This window comes from Zerene cesonia, chromosome 15 (assembly GCF_012273895.1).
Source record: "Zerene cesonia ecotype Mississippi chromosome 15, Zerene_cesonia_1.1, whole genome shotgun sequence".
Lineage (NCBI taxonomy): Eukaryota > Metazoa > Arthropoda > Insecta > Lepidoptera > Pieridae > Zerene > Zerene cesonia.
The window spans coordinates 4,780,096-4,798,097 of NC_052116.1; the positions used below are offsets into that span (position 1 = coordinate 4,780,096).

Sequence of the window (18,002 nt, forward strand, 5' to 3'; positions counted from 1 at the left end):
TACTACTAACTGCTTTTTATGCTTTTAAGTCAAGATTCTCACTCATAAGATTCTTAAAATAACTACAAACTCGTACCTATGTGGTCAAAAGATTTGAGCAGTACGTTGCTTATCACACACATTCATTTCAATTCATGGGATCGAGATGTATTACTGTGGTAGAAAGTAGCCTATTTCATTTTCGTATCAACTTACTCATTTTGTTATGGAAAAAATTACTGTAAATTTGCTTGTACCCCTTCTCTCACCCAAAATTTGGTGATACTTGTCTCTCGCTCTAAAAAAACTACCCACTTACACCATTCGCTACCGTATTCGTGATAAATATTTATTAAGCAACAAATTTTAACCAAAGTATTTCGTTGTTGGTGTGGTGGCTCAGTGGTAAGAACCTGAGACTTCAAAATCGAGAAGTCGAGGTTCGAGACCGGCGAGCGTGCAGGAAATATATAATTTGATTTTTCAATTTATCTGCACATGTGGATAACATCACCACAGCTTAAAACGGTGAAGGTAAACATCGTGAGGAAACCGGCATGTCCAAGAATCAAAAGTTCGACGACATGTGACATCTGCCAACCCGCACTTGGCCAGCGTGGTGGATTATGGCTTAAACCTTGAACCCTCATAGGAGGCTTGTGTCCCAGCAGGGGGAACATATATGGGCTGATGATGATGATTGCGTTGTTGCTGTCAATATGTTACCGCCTACTGCCTGCATGTCTTGTTGTAGAGCTGATGTGATGAACGCATGTTGAAAATCTCGCCCGAAGAGCGACAACATTTCTAAACACAGTCTTCAGCAGCGTTGATTAACTATTGCTCATCAAATGTTTACCGTTTTAATGAGACTTTCATTAGCAACAAAGATACGACAAAGACATTCTACGATTAGCTTCATGCTCGTTATGTTTAAAACATATTACATAAATGACGACGTTATAAATTTAACTATCCACTGTTTCTTTCTCTCTTTCTAGGGTCTTAGTTACTAAGGTCCTAATCTAAACTAAACTTTAAAATTTATATTTAAATTATGCATGTATTTACATACGCATAGAATATTTGTTGTAAATTATATTATTTAAAATAAACTACTATATATATACATTTTTTTAAAGACTGATATCTTAAGAACTATCTGTGATTGTATACACTAGACGCTAAGTAGATGTGATGAATAATTAATTATTATTTATTGCGTTAACATTTTCCTGTGCATATTAGTATCATTTTGTTTTGTTTTGATCAATAAATAGTTAACATCATTTTGGTCTTTTATTTTCAGACAGTTAGAATCCACTCGCAGTGACTGGTTATTGGGATTTAATCGTAGATGATTTTTACCTGCGAATGGTTCAGTTCATGAACAAATATCTAAGATTGACTCCCAAAACCTATTTTAAATTGAATCCACAATATAAATATATTTAATTTGTTGTGTATCTTTCTAAGGGTTTCGCTGGAAATATACAACAGAATTTGCATTTTCATGTAGCCTTATAATCATCATATCATTTTCTTATTACCTGTACCCTATCATTTTTATAATTACATGAATAACACTGTCTAGTACATGGTTAAACAGGTACACCTTTGTGAAGAGTAGTGGCAGTAGTGCTAAACTTTTGGTCGAGTGATCTATTGAGCTGATACATTTTCTGTGATAAAGAGGTATGAAAATGCAAATATAGCCAAGTAGATTGAGCGTGCCCTGTACGATAACAATTACACTTAATCTTAGTTTGCATTAATATAATTGTATTATTTAACAGTTTTAATAAAGACTTTATTATTATTATTATTATTAATTAACATCTCATTGATTGTAATCTCTGTGTAGCCAACTTATATTGTATTATTTTATGATTATTAATTTATGATTTCGTTATAGACGGATTGATATTAATCATTTGCAGATAAATGGTCCATTAAATATATGTGTATATCGTTTTCACATGAAAAATAAAAAACTTACTTTTATTTTATGCGATTAGATAACAAGGAAAATATTGTACTTCGGTAATAAAAAAATATCGTCTATCGATTAAAATGCCAAAATAATGTGTCAGAAATTGTTGCCATGTTAATATTATGTTAATAATTTCGTTGTAAATAAAGTATCTGTGTTAAGTGTCACTATTCCTTGAGATGTGTTGTATATTATAAGTTTGATGACGGAATTGTTATGTACAAATAATGTATTTTTATAGTACAAAGTTTTTGAACGCGCCCGCGTAGTATAATAGTACAGTAACGGTTTCTCTCGAGTCACACCTTTGTACCGAATTCCATCGAAATCGGTTCTGTGATTCATGCGTGAAGATAGACAGACAGAGTTATATTCGCATTTAATATATTAGTAAGGTTTGTTCATCTATTTTTTAATTAGACATTATTGTTAGTTTGTAAGATAACATGTTACGTCAGTAATAATATGTCGTAAATTTTTATGATATTGTATTGTAGTTGTCATGACTTTTTATTAGAGTGAATTTTATGTAACTTGATTATGTCTTGCTTTATCATAGAATTTAAATTATGTCATTCTGTGTGAAAATTATATTTCTTAAGTTGTAAAAAGGCATATATTGAATTACTGCTACACGCTTGTTTAAAGATGTAGTCCTGTGTGTGTAATCTGTGAAAAATATACGTTGTATGCTAAGAGAAAATATAAAGCAATTGTTATAAACTCAAAGATGTGAAAGTATACCGTAGCAGCAGTATTTATCTTACAAATTGTATTTTCGTTTGTCGTTAAAATGCGTTCTCCCTAGTTAGAGCTAGTTGTAACAAAGATATTTAGTTAAAACGTCAAACGCGGAAGACCAATTCATAAGTACATCGCGTTTAGACAACAAGAGCGTTTTTTTTAATATATTAATTTTGAGCATTGATTAATTTTAGTTATAAAATAATTTAGTTACAACTAGATGTTACTCGGGTAAATGCGTTGTAACGAAAAACGACTTTCACTTTAACATTTTTATCAAAAAAGTTTATTTTACGTGTTATTAAATGTTATAGTTGATAATGACCAGAAATGGTTCAATTTTACAACTTAAAGTAAATACATCATAAACTATGACCATTCATATTTTTTCGCCTAGAAAAAAGGCTAATGTTGTGATGCATTTGGTTAAAAAATGAATGTGGAATGTTGTGTGATTATTTTCATGTACAAATATTGTATTTCTGATATAAAATTAAGTAAATGTAATTGTACTCAGTCAGAACTATTTCTCTATTTAAACAATATTTAACTTTTCAATTATGATGTCCGCCTAATATTTATTTTATATTATAAAGCACATAATTTTGAAAATACATATTTTGATAGTGTTAAATTGAATTTCACTGTTCGTAATCTTAAGAACCCATTCGCCTCATTTATAACCAAATGAGACTATTTTTATGATATGTTTTTGATAAATAAACACATAATATGATAGCATCCTTATCCAAATACGTTAATGGTTATGGTAATGTAATAAATTTTTATAATTTTTTTCATCACCTTCACTCTTATGATAACCAATAACAACCAAGATATTCCCAATATATCGTTTATTGAACATAGAGATAGTCTATTTTACATAGAGAATATGCATTGCTAGTTTTGCCTACCCGATGATACCCTGATACTGCCACAGTATAAAGAAAAAGCATGCCGTGGAACCACGCTTTTGATCTGAAAAGTAAAAATCGCTGACTCCGCACAATTGTGGTACTTACTATCATACTTGCCATAAAGCTTGAATCAGAAATCAGCCGACTAGCTACAAATTATTTATATACAGGAAAGCGGGTGTATTAGTTAAAAGTATGTCATAAGCTCTCGTTTGGTTATTAGATGGGTGAAGGTCGAATAATTATTGTCTCTTACCACTCCCCCACTGTTATGTTACACCAAACTTTTAAATGTCTGTACACATTAAATTGTATGAGTACAAGTAACATAATTCAATATTCTTGTTATATTTTAAAATTATTTGTATATGATATTAGTAAGTCATTTAATTGTAGCACAGTTGAGAATACTATGAATTTAATTGTAACGAAATAATACTCATACGTTACATACGTATTAATAAATCGGATATTTATTTATCGACATTCCCCAGTTGTTGACAATCTGAATAATTATTTAAATTAATTGTATGGTGTTTTATGGTTTTGAACACGCATGTAATATTAATTTACCTTGTAGAGTTCTTTTATGTTTATATAATGTAAATAATAATTTGTTTTATTAATATATGTCCAGATGAATTTTAGGTTATTGAGTTTTGGAAGACTCCGCTTCTCCTAAGGTGAGGACGAAAAGGTATCAAAAAATAATTTTTATTTTTTTCTTTAGGAAAGCATGTAATATAACTCTGTAGAAATAATAAAAAATGAAGCACAGTTTTGTTTCTGAAATATTATTGTTCATTTACTTTCATAAAAATTAATTAAATACATACTTTCAAACAAGATTAACTCAAAAATATTTTACATGAAACAGTTTTACAGAAATTAATTGTGCAGCTATGCAGCAGAAGTGCAGTTATTTAGCTGCTTTTTTAGATTGTGGGAAATCTTATGGGCTCCTATCAACGACTTGGTATAAAATGTTGAAGTTTTAGTCGTAAAATTCGACGTTAAAATTTTACTCTTCTGTCGGCAGTCCTTATCACTGATTTACGTTTATTTTTTAATTTGTGTTATTTAGATTTTAGATTAAACAAAGAATAAATAATCTGGAATTAGGGCAATTAATATTGCATATTTATTAAGATCAACAGCTTTTCTAAGATCTATATAGTATCGCGTCTTTTCATCTGACGTATGAGGTATAATTTTGACATACCTATCGGACTTTGATTCAAGTGAAATTGATAGATCTATTATAAGTGGGTAAAATAGTACACATCTTTTGACGAAAACTGTATTAGCAATAGCTATGACAAGTTTCTATTTTCGCGACATTTGAACAAATAAATATACTCAATATACCTGTATAATAATTTAACATAATTAATGTTAAAATATTTGAATCGGAATCCGCTATGTCACTTATATTGCGACTGGCTGTCTATAGTGATCAGGTTCGATTCGTTTACTCAGTTTCAAAACTTTAGGTATACGTCGCAGTCAACTATCTTATTAAGCCAGTCAATTAACAACTCAGCCAAGTTAATAAACGGCGCCATGCAACCAGTTACCTGAATTTTATCTAGCTGCAGCGTTTATAGCATATAAAATTTAAGTAACAGACTGAAGGTAAGGCTATTCGTATAATAGGGTATGTTAATGATAGTTAGGACAAGAAAATATGCCGTTTTCTGCTGTTATCTAATTAGGCTAGTTGACTGCGAGAGTATATTACAATCGTATTGACTATAAAAATGGAAGAAGTCATATTTTTAACGAGTTTTTATTCTTACAGGTATGGTCCGCGGAATAATGTTGGACCATCGGCATTTCCACCACTTGGAGCTAAACCTGTTCCTCTTATGGGCTTGAATATCCAACCTCAGCCTGAAGGGCTCCCTGGTTTTCGAGGTCGCTTTGATGGCCCTATATTTGACGACATGCCTCCTGGTGTCGATCCTCCAGTTCCAGGGTATGAGCCTCCGCCATTTGAAAAACCGCCCTTCGGTCCTCCAGGTTCATTAGATCGTGACAGATTACCACCATCTACGTATAGGGATCCTTATCGTCCACCACCTTACGCTGAGGGATATAGGGATTCTTCTTTGCCTTCTATTCAAAATGATATTCCCCTTCATGGAGGAGACCATCCCCCGCGTTACCGCGATAACTTTAGGCCAGGAGCTCCCTATCGTGACGCGAGCGGGCCTATGCCTTATAGAGATGGCCAACCCTACCGTGATCAAGTTTTGCCTGTTCCTCATCGTGACGCTAATTATAGAAATGGACCTCCATTCCGCGATAATTCATTTAGAAATGCACCATTCCGCGATGGAAATTATCGCGAGAATATTCCTCACAATTACCGTGATGGTGGTTTACCATTTCGACCACCTAGTGTTGATCCCAGAGAACAAATACCACCATTTCATGATCCTAATTATCGTGATGGATTTAGGGATGATAATAGCCGTGAGGGGAGGCCAGGTTTTCGGTCAAATAATCCTCGTAATAGAGTGGGTTCCAAACGAAATGCTAATCAAGATCATGAAAGACCAAGAGAAAGAGAAGGTCGTGACATGGCTGAAAGATTTGACAGAGATAGACAATCTCGTGGAATGGAAAAGGGCCGAGATCCACGGGACGAGCGTGGTCGTGAATATGACAGGAATAGGGATTATGATAAGGAGAGAGGTCATGAAAGAGGAACTCCAGAGAGAAAAGCTCGCTCAAGAGACATTCGTGATAAAAGACGTAGTGAGTCTAGGGGTCGCTCACGAGATCGTGATAATAAAAAAGAAAAGAAAGAAGAGAGAGTAAGAGATAAATCCTCGACTGAAAGAAATAAAGACCACAAAGAGAAAGATAAAAAAGTGAAAGATAGAAAAAAGAAGAAACGTGAAAAGGAAAAAGAGCTTGAAAAGAAGAAGAAGCGTGATAAGAAAGAGAAAAAAGATAGCAAGGAAATGAAAAAAGAAGAGGAAGATGGAGACAAGGATAAACCGATCGAAGAAGCACCTATTACGAATGAGGCAGATATTGAAACCAAGGAAGAAAAACAAACAGAATCCGACCAGATACATAAAAAAGAAGATGTTACAACAACTGATACCATGAAAAATGCAATGATTGATTTGTATGGAGATGAAGCTGCTGAAGCAGTTGATAAAGAAATAATCCAAAATTATATAAAAAGTGAAAATGTGGAGGATAGTCAAAATCCAAAGGAAACTGAGGCTAGCAATAAAGATGAGCCTTTTGATGGTATTGAATTGCAGCCTGCAGCTGATGAGTTAGGTGCTGATTTAGAAATTTCTTTAAATACCTCTAAGGAAGTATTAGCACCCTTACCAGAATTGTCAAAGTGGGAAGTAGACGAAGATAATCAAGAAAAATCTAAAGAACCTGGTGAAATAACGTCTCCTGAAGATAATGGAGAGTCTAGAAAAGTGACATCTGATGTCATTAAACGCGCAGAAAAAGCAATATTTGCTAAAGCAGTTAACTCATTAAGACCAATTGAAATAAAGAAAATTAGTAGTGATCGTTTAAAATTATATGGAGATGAAACTCAAAATAAATTAAATAATATACAAATTACGGTTCCAGTAACAGATGTGGATCAGAGATCCTTAGAAACTCTTGACAAAAAGGGGAGATACTCTAAAACCCCACCACCTCGATTATCTGTTAAAGATAGATTAGGTGGAAAAGTGGAAGATGTGCGTCGCGTTAGAGAGCCACGTGTTGTACACAGTACTGTGGAACGTGTTAAGTCACGCTCAAAAACACCTAAAAGAGAACAAGTTCCATATCGAAGAGTAACTGTAGAAAAAGACAGGGGAAGAAAGGCTGATAATAGAATAGATATCCCGAAAGATCGTCACCCTAACATCGAAAGGCGAGTTAGAGCTGAAGTTGTTAAAATAGACGCACACTACAGACAAGACATTAAGAGAAAAGAAAAATCTTCAAAAGAAGACAAAAATATGGAAGACAAAATTACTGGTCACAAAATGAAGGACAGTACAGAACCTAAACCAATAAACGAAAAAGAACGTAAAAAATCCACATTGGATGAAGCACACTTTGAACCAGATTATGATGAAACTGTTGAATCTGATCACGATGTCAAAGATGATCTTGGTAAAAAACGGGAACATTCAAAATCCCCGGGTCCTATAGATTCCAAAAAACCAAAGTTTGAGAATGAGACGATCAAACTAGATTTGACAAATGTTAAAAAGAAACCTGATTCGGAAAGCGAGTCATCGGCGAGCGGTTCGGATGACTCATCTTCATCGTCATCGTCTGACGCTCGTAAGCGTAAAAAGAAAAAGAAACGAGCCAAGAAGAAAAAGAAACGTGCTGCCAGTGATAGTGATAGTGACTCGGGCTCGAGTTCAGACGATCACAAGAAAAAGAAGAAAAAACGTAAACATAAGAAAAAATCAAGTAAAAAGAAGAAGAAATCTAAATATAAGTAATATTCTTGTCATTAAGTATTTTACTTTTCTTTAACTAAAGTCATCAATTTTAAGGGAATCGCGACTGCTTCTAATGGTCAATAAGACACGTCTTGTTTGGGTTAAACTAAGGAAAATAAACTAAACGTTTTACATTACATATGTAGTCATGTATTTAACTAGTGAAATACATTTTATGAGTAAAATAAAATCGTGTTCCTTTTTTAATCCCGTATTTCAGTTTTCTTTTCTCTTATTAACTTTATGTAATTTGCTGATATAGACCTACATGCCTTTTCTAGATATTGCATAAAATCATTCAATAAACTGTTATTGCAATGAAGGTGAAAGTTAGTATGAACATTTTATATGTTGTATGTAATAATTACATGTATTTTCTTTGCTAAGCACATAACATTTCTGTGAGATGCCTAATTCATCAAACTGCTTATGCAGACCAATTGAGCTTACCATAGAAGGTGTTTACATGGTCCCACCATTGTAGTTGTTCGTTTAGTATTAACACAAGAAATACCGTTGATTCCTTAGGGTATAACGTTTTTTTTATAAAATATCTCTTTCAACACTTTTGAGAGGATAAATTCAGCACTTTGTTTTTTTTTTTGCATTAACATCAATTATTAGAACTGAACAACAATAACCTCATTACAAGAGCATTTACATCGTCAATATTTGGGTCATTTGTTTCTACATTAAATATTAAGAATATGAAAAACTTTTCAACACATATCCTATAAAAAATTAAGGTTATGATGAATATAAATCGAGAACAAAAAGGGACCTATAATTTAACATTCTGGAACGCAATCGACGCACGACGCACTACGCAAGAAATTTGACCATTGACAACGACTGTTTGTACCCAATTCAAAAATATGAAGCTATATATGCGAATGTGTGCTTTTTGTCTCACTTTCACGTTACATAGGAACAATTTTATGAAAGAATTTTTGTGCTTTGAGATAGCGAGGATGCTATAGTGACGAGCCATTATTTAACGCCGCGAATCATCTGATTACCGTGGGAATTTCTTTTGGCGAGCGACTTTCTAGTTTAAATTTCATGACCTACGCCTTAATATACATATATTCCAGGTTCTAGGCTAACCTATATTTCTAATAAGTTTTTAGGGTCAGGATATAGTAGATGAAATAATACATATCAATGTTCCAAAGATTATCAGTTTTTTTTTTATTTATCTAAATTTTTTATTTATCTAATTATTTTATTTGGTAATAAGTAGTTACATATTTCATCGATACCCTCGGAATAAAATTATTGCAATATGTTGGAACCAGTTTCTTCTACGCATTTGTTCATTCATTTTTGCATTCCTTCTGAAATCTTTCCACTCTTTTCGTTTTTGAAGATCCGAAGGGCCGTAAGTTGGTTTTTTACGGAACGCTCTTTTTGTTGTCTGAAATGAAAAAAAGATTTTAGCTATATAACATTTCAAATCAAACTATCAATTATTTTTATATATTTTTTCCTGCTACTTTAAGGGTTGACTGGTAGAGATCGCTACCTAGCGATAAGGCCGCCTTGCTTACTTTTAATGTTATGTTCTGTTTTTCTTTTTACAACAGTAAAGAATTTCATTTCATTTCATCAATATATAGCATTAACGTTTTGATGACTATGGTGAGTAATCATAAAAATGATAAAGGTGTTTAAAATATGTACATTATTTTTTATTTTTAAGAACAACAGAACTCTTCAAAATTAAATTTAACGAAATGTGCTATATCTGCGACTTACCTCTACTACAGTTTTCGACCTATATTTCCACAAGGCAAAAATAATGAATAAAGGTACCATAGCTATTCCAACATATTGTAAAACGTTTCCAGCAACTAAAAGAAAAACAACAATATGTAAAGAAAATCGCCTTTTGTCCTTCGATTTTTGTCTGATTTCTACAAATATTTATGGTATTGTTTAAACCTTTATACATGCATCACTCATGTTTTTAATTAACTGACAAAATCTTCAAAATTTTAACTAGTGACAAATACCTATTTTTTTATGATTATAAATTTAAAAGATAAGCAGACGAAGGCATCATTTTACATATCAATAATATAAATATAAAGATTTCATACTATATGCTGACTCAGGATATTCATAGGTTCCACCAAATAGCAATTTCTCTGCTGTGATCATAGCGTACAAGAAAACTATTATCATCATAACCGGTGTAACGATACTCCAACATAATCGCCAGTAGAACGATGTTTTTATTCCCAACATAAATTCTATATCCCTACACATGTTCTCCAATCCTGGAAGAGATATACTTTTAAAATAAAATCTTTTACAAACAAATGCGTGTAAGTAACGATAAAGGCTTACCATATATCCAAAATATTCCTATAGTTTCAGCTATAGCAGCAAAAAGTCTCATAAATGTACCTCCGTAGTGATCGACTATTTCAAGTATGTATTGTCCGCCCTAAAAAAAATTGCAGGTACGATTTAGTAAGATTTTAATAGGAAGCCTATTGTTATTAAAAACTATTCATTCTGGCTTCGTTGAGGTTTTTTAAATTTAATTATTATCGTAATGCAAGCCAAGGAAAGGGCAGAAATCATTAAAATTAGTTCAGACTACGGTGCTACGATTTTCTTATTCACACAAGCGTTCCGCACACGGCTTCGCCCGCGTATTCACGGGAATAGAAATGTCTTTACAGTTACGGGGATTTTCGCCGCATCGCAGATCCTGTTGCGAGGGATTCCGGAATACTATACTATATCTGTCACGAGACTTAAACATTACTAAATTCAAACAAAATCGGGCCAGTGATTGAAATCGAGCGCTTGCAAACATAGGAAGCATAGGTGTCAATGACGTTCTTGTTACTTATAGAACATTTTTTCTTCTATATAAGGTAGGCAGGAGGGTCGGTTAGAATTGAATTTTTTTTTTTGTATAAGACTTATTACATTTACTAAACAAAGTATCAAACGATACTCCGCAAACTGAAATTATTGTCCATCCTATATTTAGCCTAAGGTTGGCATCAATGCATTATAATTTAGTAGTGAAATAGTAACTTAATTGCCCAGTCTGATCCTGATCAAAATTGCATAAGTCACATTTGTGAGAGTATCCCTGAGAAAGGGGTTAAAAACAAAAGAATAACATAAATTTATTGAAAATCCACCATGTAGGTATTCGATGTACAAACGTAAATAAATATACTGCGAATTGAAAACCTCGTCGGTTTTTACGAAAGTCGAGTCAAATTATCACTGATTTTACGTCCTTACCGGTGTAACGTAAACGAGTCCAATAAGGAAAGTCGCCGAACAAACTCCTGCCGACATGTAAATAGTAGGCACTCGAGGGAATGTGTCCAACAACACCGTGTTGATAGTGGAAACTAATGCAACACCAGATCCAACTCCCAATACCGCCATCATGAGGAAGAATAAAACAGCAAATAACTGGAATAAAAAAATCTGAGTTAGCAATACTCGCATATCATCCTTAAATTTTTTTAGATATTGCTATCAATAAATAATAACAAAACGAATACACTACTATTGGACGTTAAATTTAAAACTATGATAAGACGTTTCAAAAGTTCTTCGAGTAAATCTAAATCTAAACATTTGATTATAAATTGAAAACGCCACACCAGTATTATGTTATTTGTGGCCACACTTTCAAATTAGTTACCCAGTGAACAAAATTTTACTACAACCATTTACCTATCGCATAATATAGCAAAATATTATGTTAACAATCTGCACTTCTTCTCTATACATATAAAATATATGTGCCAAATTTGATACTCTTGCGGTCGCACAATATTGGTAAAAATGGGAACAAAGTTTTTGCTTCACGTATTAATGGTTACATATTATATACTATCACCGTGAATTTTTTAACACCGTTGGAATACAGATAGTATTCAATATATTTAATATATATTTTCGCGTGCTCGAATAAACAATATATAACGGTTTTTACCATTATAAAACAATTTTTATCAATAACAGTTGTATTAAATTTTTCCTGAGTCTAACATCAAATTTAAACACAAATGTTATTCCTTATAGTAGATCACTTATTATTTGGTTTGAATATTAATTCCAATGTTAAAACCAAATAATAAGTATGACGTTACATTGAGGTGCTTCCAATATTTTGACCACTTAGTTTGTAATTTAAATCGCTCAGATTTGTTTGCCATGGGTAAAATATCATGTAAATAAGAAGGCGTACATAAAAAATAAAACAAATATAAACAGCACAATATTTAAATTTAAATAAACTGTAATAAAGCAAATTTTCAATATGTTAAATTTTAGCACGATATGTGTCATTTATAACCAAACTCACCTGAGGTGCGAAAGGTGTTTTAGCGATAGCATCGGGATATGATATAAAAGCCAAACTTGTCCCTCCAGATCCAATAACTTCGCTGACATCATCATAATTAAGTTCATACGCAAGATTGCCCAAAACGCCGAAAATTGTTATTCCAGATAATAAGCTAGTGAATGTATCTAATGTTGTTACGATCATCGCATCTCTGAAAAATGTAAAAACATTGTCATCAAACGCCCCAGGTATTGTGAACTAACGTCATCCTCGGCCATGGACTCTGTCTTATTATCTATTGCAGTAAGGGGCAGGCCGGGATTGTTCTGTCGCTTATTAAAACTCTATGCATATGGAATATAGCAGCGTATTGAACGGAAACTTTCTAAAAGATCCGGTACTTTTATTCTTGAGGTCCCTTCGTGTCCATATATAAAAAGTAGGTATTCGATATAATATTAGGTAATTTTATATTTACCTGTAAACATTTTGACTAAAATTGTTGTATGAAGAAAACATAATAAGTGCTCCTGAACAAACTGATAATGAGAAAAATACTTGGGTAACCGCGGCATACCAAACCTGAAATTTATCATAATCGTAAATATATGACATGCTTATTTAGAATAAATTAATATTTAAAGCGGCATTTTACAATGCAATTTACATCGTAAAGATAAAGTAAAGTAATTGATTACCCGAACTTCTAATATTTTTTCCCACTGGGGTGTCACAAAAAATAATATTCCGTTAGCGGCTCCTGGTAATGTCACAGCCCTGGAATTATAAAAATACCTTCGTTATATATTTGCAAAGATCTTAACTTTAATCTTTACCAATTGAATATTGTTCATATAAAACTGTTTTGTTTAATGTATTTGATGGATACAATCAATTACATTACCTACTATAAAATATTCCAGCGTAAAATTTAACCTTTCACACGCGCAATATTTTAAAACTTTCTCTTGTATATAATTATTATAATATAAAAAGAAAGTCACTGACAATTTGCCGAATTAATCGATATTTGTATCGATAAGATTAAAAGAATAATTCAATTACACACTAGAATGTTGTTTATTTTGATCTTTTATCTAAGTGGGACGATTTAAAACAGTTAAATATATAGGTAGTTTAAAATATGCATTACCTTATCAACAAAATTATCATAACTACGTATGGAAAGAGTGCAAGAAAATAGGCAGCCTTTCCGGTACTTTTCACTCCTCGGGCAACGATTACAAAAATTATCAACCACGACACTAGGAGACACAATGTTAAGTCCCACAATGGAATACCTAAAAAGAACAACATGTTTTAAAGCAGTTTTAAACTAAGGTCATAATATGTGTATATACTAATATGTACTATGTATTTATGTAAAAGGCCTTTTTGAAATTTGTCCATAATTAATCTTATATATATAAAATTCTCGTGTCACAGTTTTCGTTGCCATACTCCTCCGAAACGGCTTGACCGATTTTGATGAATTTTTTTGTGCTTATCCGGTATCTATGAGAATCGGCCAACATCTATTTTTCATACCCCTAAATGATAAGTGTAAGGCAGAACTGCGTTTGCCGGGTGCAGCTAGTTAAATTATAAAATCTTCCTATTACCCACCGATACCATCATGGATCCCATCGGACTGCCGCAAAACTGTCTTCCTGAAAATTCGTTTATTGTTTTTAAATACTACCTATGTTATGTAAAAATATAAATAATGGGTCAAAGAAAGCTAATTTCATATAAAAATGATTATGCAAAAATAAAATCATTTATAAGATTACAGTACTGGTAAAACTAAGTCATGGATATTGGCCAAAATTTGAAAGATATAAATTATCTATTTATTAGATATAAAATTATGCATACTAGCTTTCCACACGCGGTATCGCCCGCGTAAAACAGTGAAGACATAAGCAGTCCCAGGATTATTCGCATAGTTCCCGTTTCCTTAAGAATTCCTGGATAAAATCCTTCCTACCTATCCTATCCTTTCTCGGGTCTCAAAATATCTTTGTAAAAAATTTCATCCAGATCGGATCAGTGGTTTAGGCGACAAGAAGAGACAGATATATAGGGTTACTTTCGCATTTATACTTTTAATAGGATGAGAGGGATGCTAAGGATAACAAAAAAGAGAGAATATATTTTTGATAAGAAACAATAAAACAGTATATACTTACGTGAAGTACAGTTCAGCGCTACTAACTGCATTGCCTTGTATTTCTGACATGTTCACGATCTCTCCCGAAGGTACGCAATCTGTCCATGAGGGGTCGCAGAGCGCCCAGGGAAGAGTGGAGCTAAAACTCATCGCTAAGTAGTATAGGCACAATGCAATGATGGAAACATAATACGAAAGCACGTAACCAGCACCCATGGTCTGAGCATATCCTGTACCTAGAAATGGTAAGGATTTTAGTTGCGTTTGTTTATTAGTAATTTTTCATATCGCAAATTTGCTGATAGTTTTTATTTAAGTTGATATTATACTGCACCAATTGTACCTTTCATAGCTGGTGATAATGCCCATACTCTTACACAATTGCTGTTGCTAAACTGTCCGATCACTAATTCGAGGTAGTACATGGGTTTGCCTACGACAAAAAGTACTATAATGTATGGTATAAGGAATGCACCACCGCCATTGTTATAAGCAACAAATGGAAATCTCCATACGTTCCCGAGACCCACTGATGTAGCGATGCAAGACATAAGAAATTCTATTTGATTGTCCCATTTTGGTCTTTTGCTGAGTCTTTCGTTGTTCATCTGAAAGTCGAATTTAAAAATGATTTCATTGATCATTACATAGCAAATTGTACAAAAATGTTTGTACGTTGCATTACATGAGGTATCGAAAAAACTGCGTCATGTTGCGTTTGTATGTACCTATGATAAATATAATTTCTTTAGTTATCAGTAACACAACTGTACAAAAACAAATACATAAAGATTGATTATAGTTATAAATTGACCTTATCAGCAATACAAACTTTATATCCCTCAATTGGATTCAAGATATTGAATGTAATTTTACAAGGACATTTGACTAATATTATTATACGTGACGAAGGTTTCATTGGAAAAGCGCCATCAAATTTTATTGTGAAGCTTCTTATTAACTAGATTTAAAACAATCAATATTAAACAATTAATTCACAAACATTTACTTACTTATTATTAAAAAAAATATTGTTATGATTAATTAATATTTTTGTTCGCTATTAAATAGCGTAACGAATCTAACTGCACTATTGTCCAACGTTATCTATCCACTTTCACTCCAGAGACAGTTTTCCCATATTTTACTCGAAAAATTTTATACAGTTACAAAAACATCACACGTAGGTTAGAAACTACCTACTCGATGGTAAAATGGTATGTATGTTTGAGAATTAATTCGTAGCCGTAGCCGTAGCTGTTCGTAGAACATCGGTACTTGACAGCTTCATTTACAAAAAAAGAACACTAAGATTTCTTTTCCATACCTGCCTAATGATAAATAATATGATATAAATAAATAATAACAAGCATATTGAGTTGAAATGATGATTACTGTAGTTGTAGCTTTTGCTAGTTATTTAATGTTTATATAAAATTGTTTCTGTATTAAACTAATAAAAAAATCTGTATTAAAATAACAAAATACTTTTAAATTGTCACACATTATTGAAAACGTTGCATCCTTGTTAGAACTTTGTTAGGTTTTAAAATTCGTATATGTAAGACAAATATATTAATATTTTGCCACAATCCTCGTAACTAAATGAATTTTTCAAGCTTTTTATTTTTTTATTATTACAATATCAAGCAATGCTTTGTATCAATTTAGTTCAAAGTAAGAAATTATTAACATAAAGTTACTGTTTCTTTGATGTTTTGAATAATCTATACTGTTAACCATAGTAGTTTAACCCATAGTACCATAATTATAATAACGTTATTATATTAGAAAATATATCATATATACAAAATAAAATACCAAAATTTTAGTCTCACCCTTAATTTTTTGTCTAATTCTGTTTCTACATCTTTTTTAATTTCAGATCCATTAATTGATTCGGGGCTAGTTTCAAAACCTTTATTAATTTCTCCATTTTCTACATTTGCTCTTGAAGGCTCCTACAAAATTTATTAAAAAAAAATCATTAGTTTGTACATAATTGGTAATGATAAATAATTATTTTTTTTATTCAATATTTACCATGTTCGCAAAACTATCCGCGCGAGCGGTAGATTCAGGAGCGAATAAACTTCATTTGCTTAAATTATGATATGGTTAAAACATATTTAAGCTGATATCGTAATCATTTTTTATCGTATCATATTTATCCTTAATGTTTTTAGATAATGACGACATAGTCAATTTAAATATTATCCATATAATGTAAACATTAGCAACCAGTAGTTTAAATAGTATATGGATGACTATGTAAATCTATACTAATATTATAAAGCTGAAGAGTTTGTTTGTTTTTTTGAACGCACTAATTTCAGGAACTACTGGTCCGATTTGAAAAATTCTTTCAATGTTTTAGCTAGCCCATTTATTGAGGAAGGTTATAGGCTATATCCGCCCCTGCTTGGCCTGTCGTACCGCTAGTTTATAATAACAAACATCATAGTCATATTTGATCCCACTGCAGGGCTTCAATGAGTGTTAATTTAAAATGTGGTAGTATGTCGTTGGCACTCATTTGGTTTGTAGGTCGTAAGTATAAAATAGTTAATTTTTTTGTATATTTTTGAAGTTTTTTTGACAACCAGATACATGCATGTTGGACTGCATAATATGAGCTTCCGATCTGCGGACGATATTGACAACAATATAACAAAACATATAGATAGATAATAAATCGGTACTACCTACCGCAGTGTTACTAGATAACCATCTGATTTTTTAAGATTGATGACTTCTATAGTATGCTCACAATCCATAAATATATCGACCTCGACCTTTAAACTAAATTTTCACTTCTTAGCACCTATCGGAAATTAGTCTTCATAAGAATCTGATTATGGGTTATTAAATGGAGTAATAATTACGAAGCGGATTTTTGGAGGTCAGCAGTGATATCTTCGTCTATACAACATTTATCAGATAGGTCCCCTTATCTCTTACAAGCTTTGCTTACGCGTGTAATTTTATTTGATTAGATTAAAGGGGTTGTTTTTGAGCACGTGCTGTTCTCTCTTATTTTTAATTTACTTTTTATCACGTAACAATACGTAAATTGGCAAGCGCACCACTATTATTTTAATTCAAAATTAACAAATGATCGTATTTTTTTTCTAAAGATTACAAGAAAAATGCGTAAAAGTCTCAGCTGCATGCATCACGAGTAACCCCATATTCTTGGTTATAGGTATACAGATATCCAATTACTTTTAATATGAAAATGTTTATTTTTATTGATAATAACATTATTGACATTACTTTAAATGACAGATACTAGAACCTTGTATCTCATCAAAATTTAGAATACCTAGGCACATCTTTATTCTATCTTTATTCTTAATCACGACATTTT

The 18,002-nt window shown here is 32.2% G+C and overlaps 2 protein-coding genes across 2 annotated transcripts; one reads left to right on the plus strand and one right to left on the minus strand.

The window, feature by feature from the left end:
• The first annotated feature begins 4,689 nt into the window (after nucleotides 1–4,689).
• On the plus strand, nucleotides 4,690–8,316 carry LOC119832253 (zinc finger CCCH domain-containing protein 13-like). Its single transcript, XM_038355914.1, has one exon. The coding sequence runs from the start codon at nucleotides 5,394–5,396 to the stop codon at nucleotides 8,124–8,126; it is 2,733 nt and encodes a 910-aa protein (XP_038211842.1). The 5' UTR covers nucleotides 4,690–5,393; the 3' UTR covers nucleotides 8,127–8,316.
• A 1,053-nt stretch (nucleotides 8,317–9,369) lies between these two features.
• Nucleotides 9,370–17,248, minus strand: LOC119832481 (sodium-dependent nutrient amino acid transporter 1-like). The gene is made up of 14 exons (XM_038356147.1): nucleotides 17,243–17,248; nucleotides 16,471–16,593; nucleotides 14,976–15,240; nucleotides 14,652–14,868; nucleotides 14,086–14,129; nucleotides 13,613–13,760; nucleotides 13,158–13,236; nucleotides 12,938–13,041; nucleotides 12,478–12,670; nucleotides 11,400–11,576; nucleotides 10,479–10,578; nucleotides 10,229–10,408; nucleotides 9,885–9,979; nucleotides 9,370–9,543 (listed from the first exon to the last, which is right to left on the minus strand). Exons 1-14 carry the CDS (start codon nucleotides 17,246–17,248, stop codon nucleotides 9,379–9,381), a joined length of 1,896 nt encoding a protein of 631 aa, XP_038212075.1. The 3' UTR covers nucleotides 9,370–9,378.
• Between the last annotated feature and the right edge of the window lie 754 nt (nucleotides 17,249–18,002).

Coding starts and splice junctions, on each gene's coding strand:
- LOC119832253 (XM_038355914.1), top strand. CDS start 5,394: ATGGAAGAAGTCATATTTTTAACGAGTTTTTATTCTTACAGGTATGGT.
- LOC119832481 (XM_038356147.1), bottom strand. Junction 14,869..14,975: donor ATTATCACCAGCTATGAAAG/GTACAATTGGTG, acceptor TACCATTTCTAG/GTACAGGATATGCTCAGACC. Junction 13,761..14,085: donor TGGGATCCATGATGGTATCG/GTGGGTAATAGG, acceptor TGTTCTTTTTAG/GTATTCCATTGTGGGACTTA.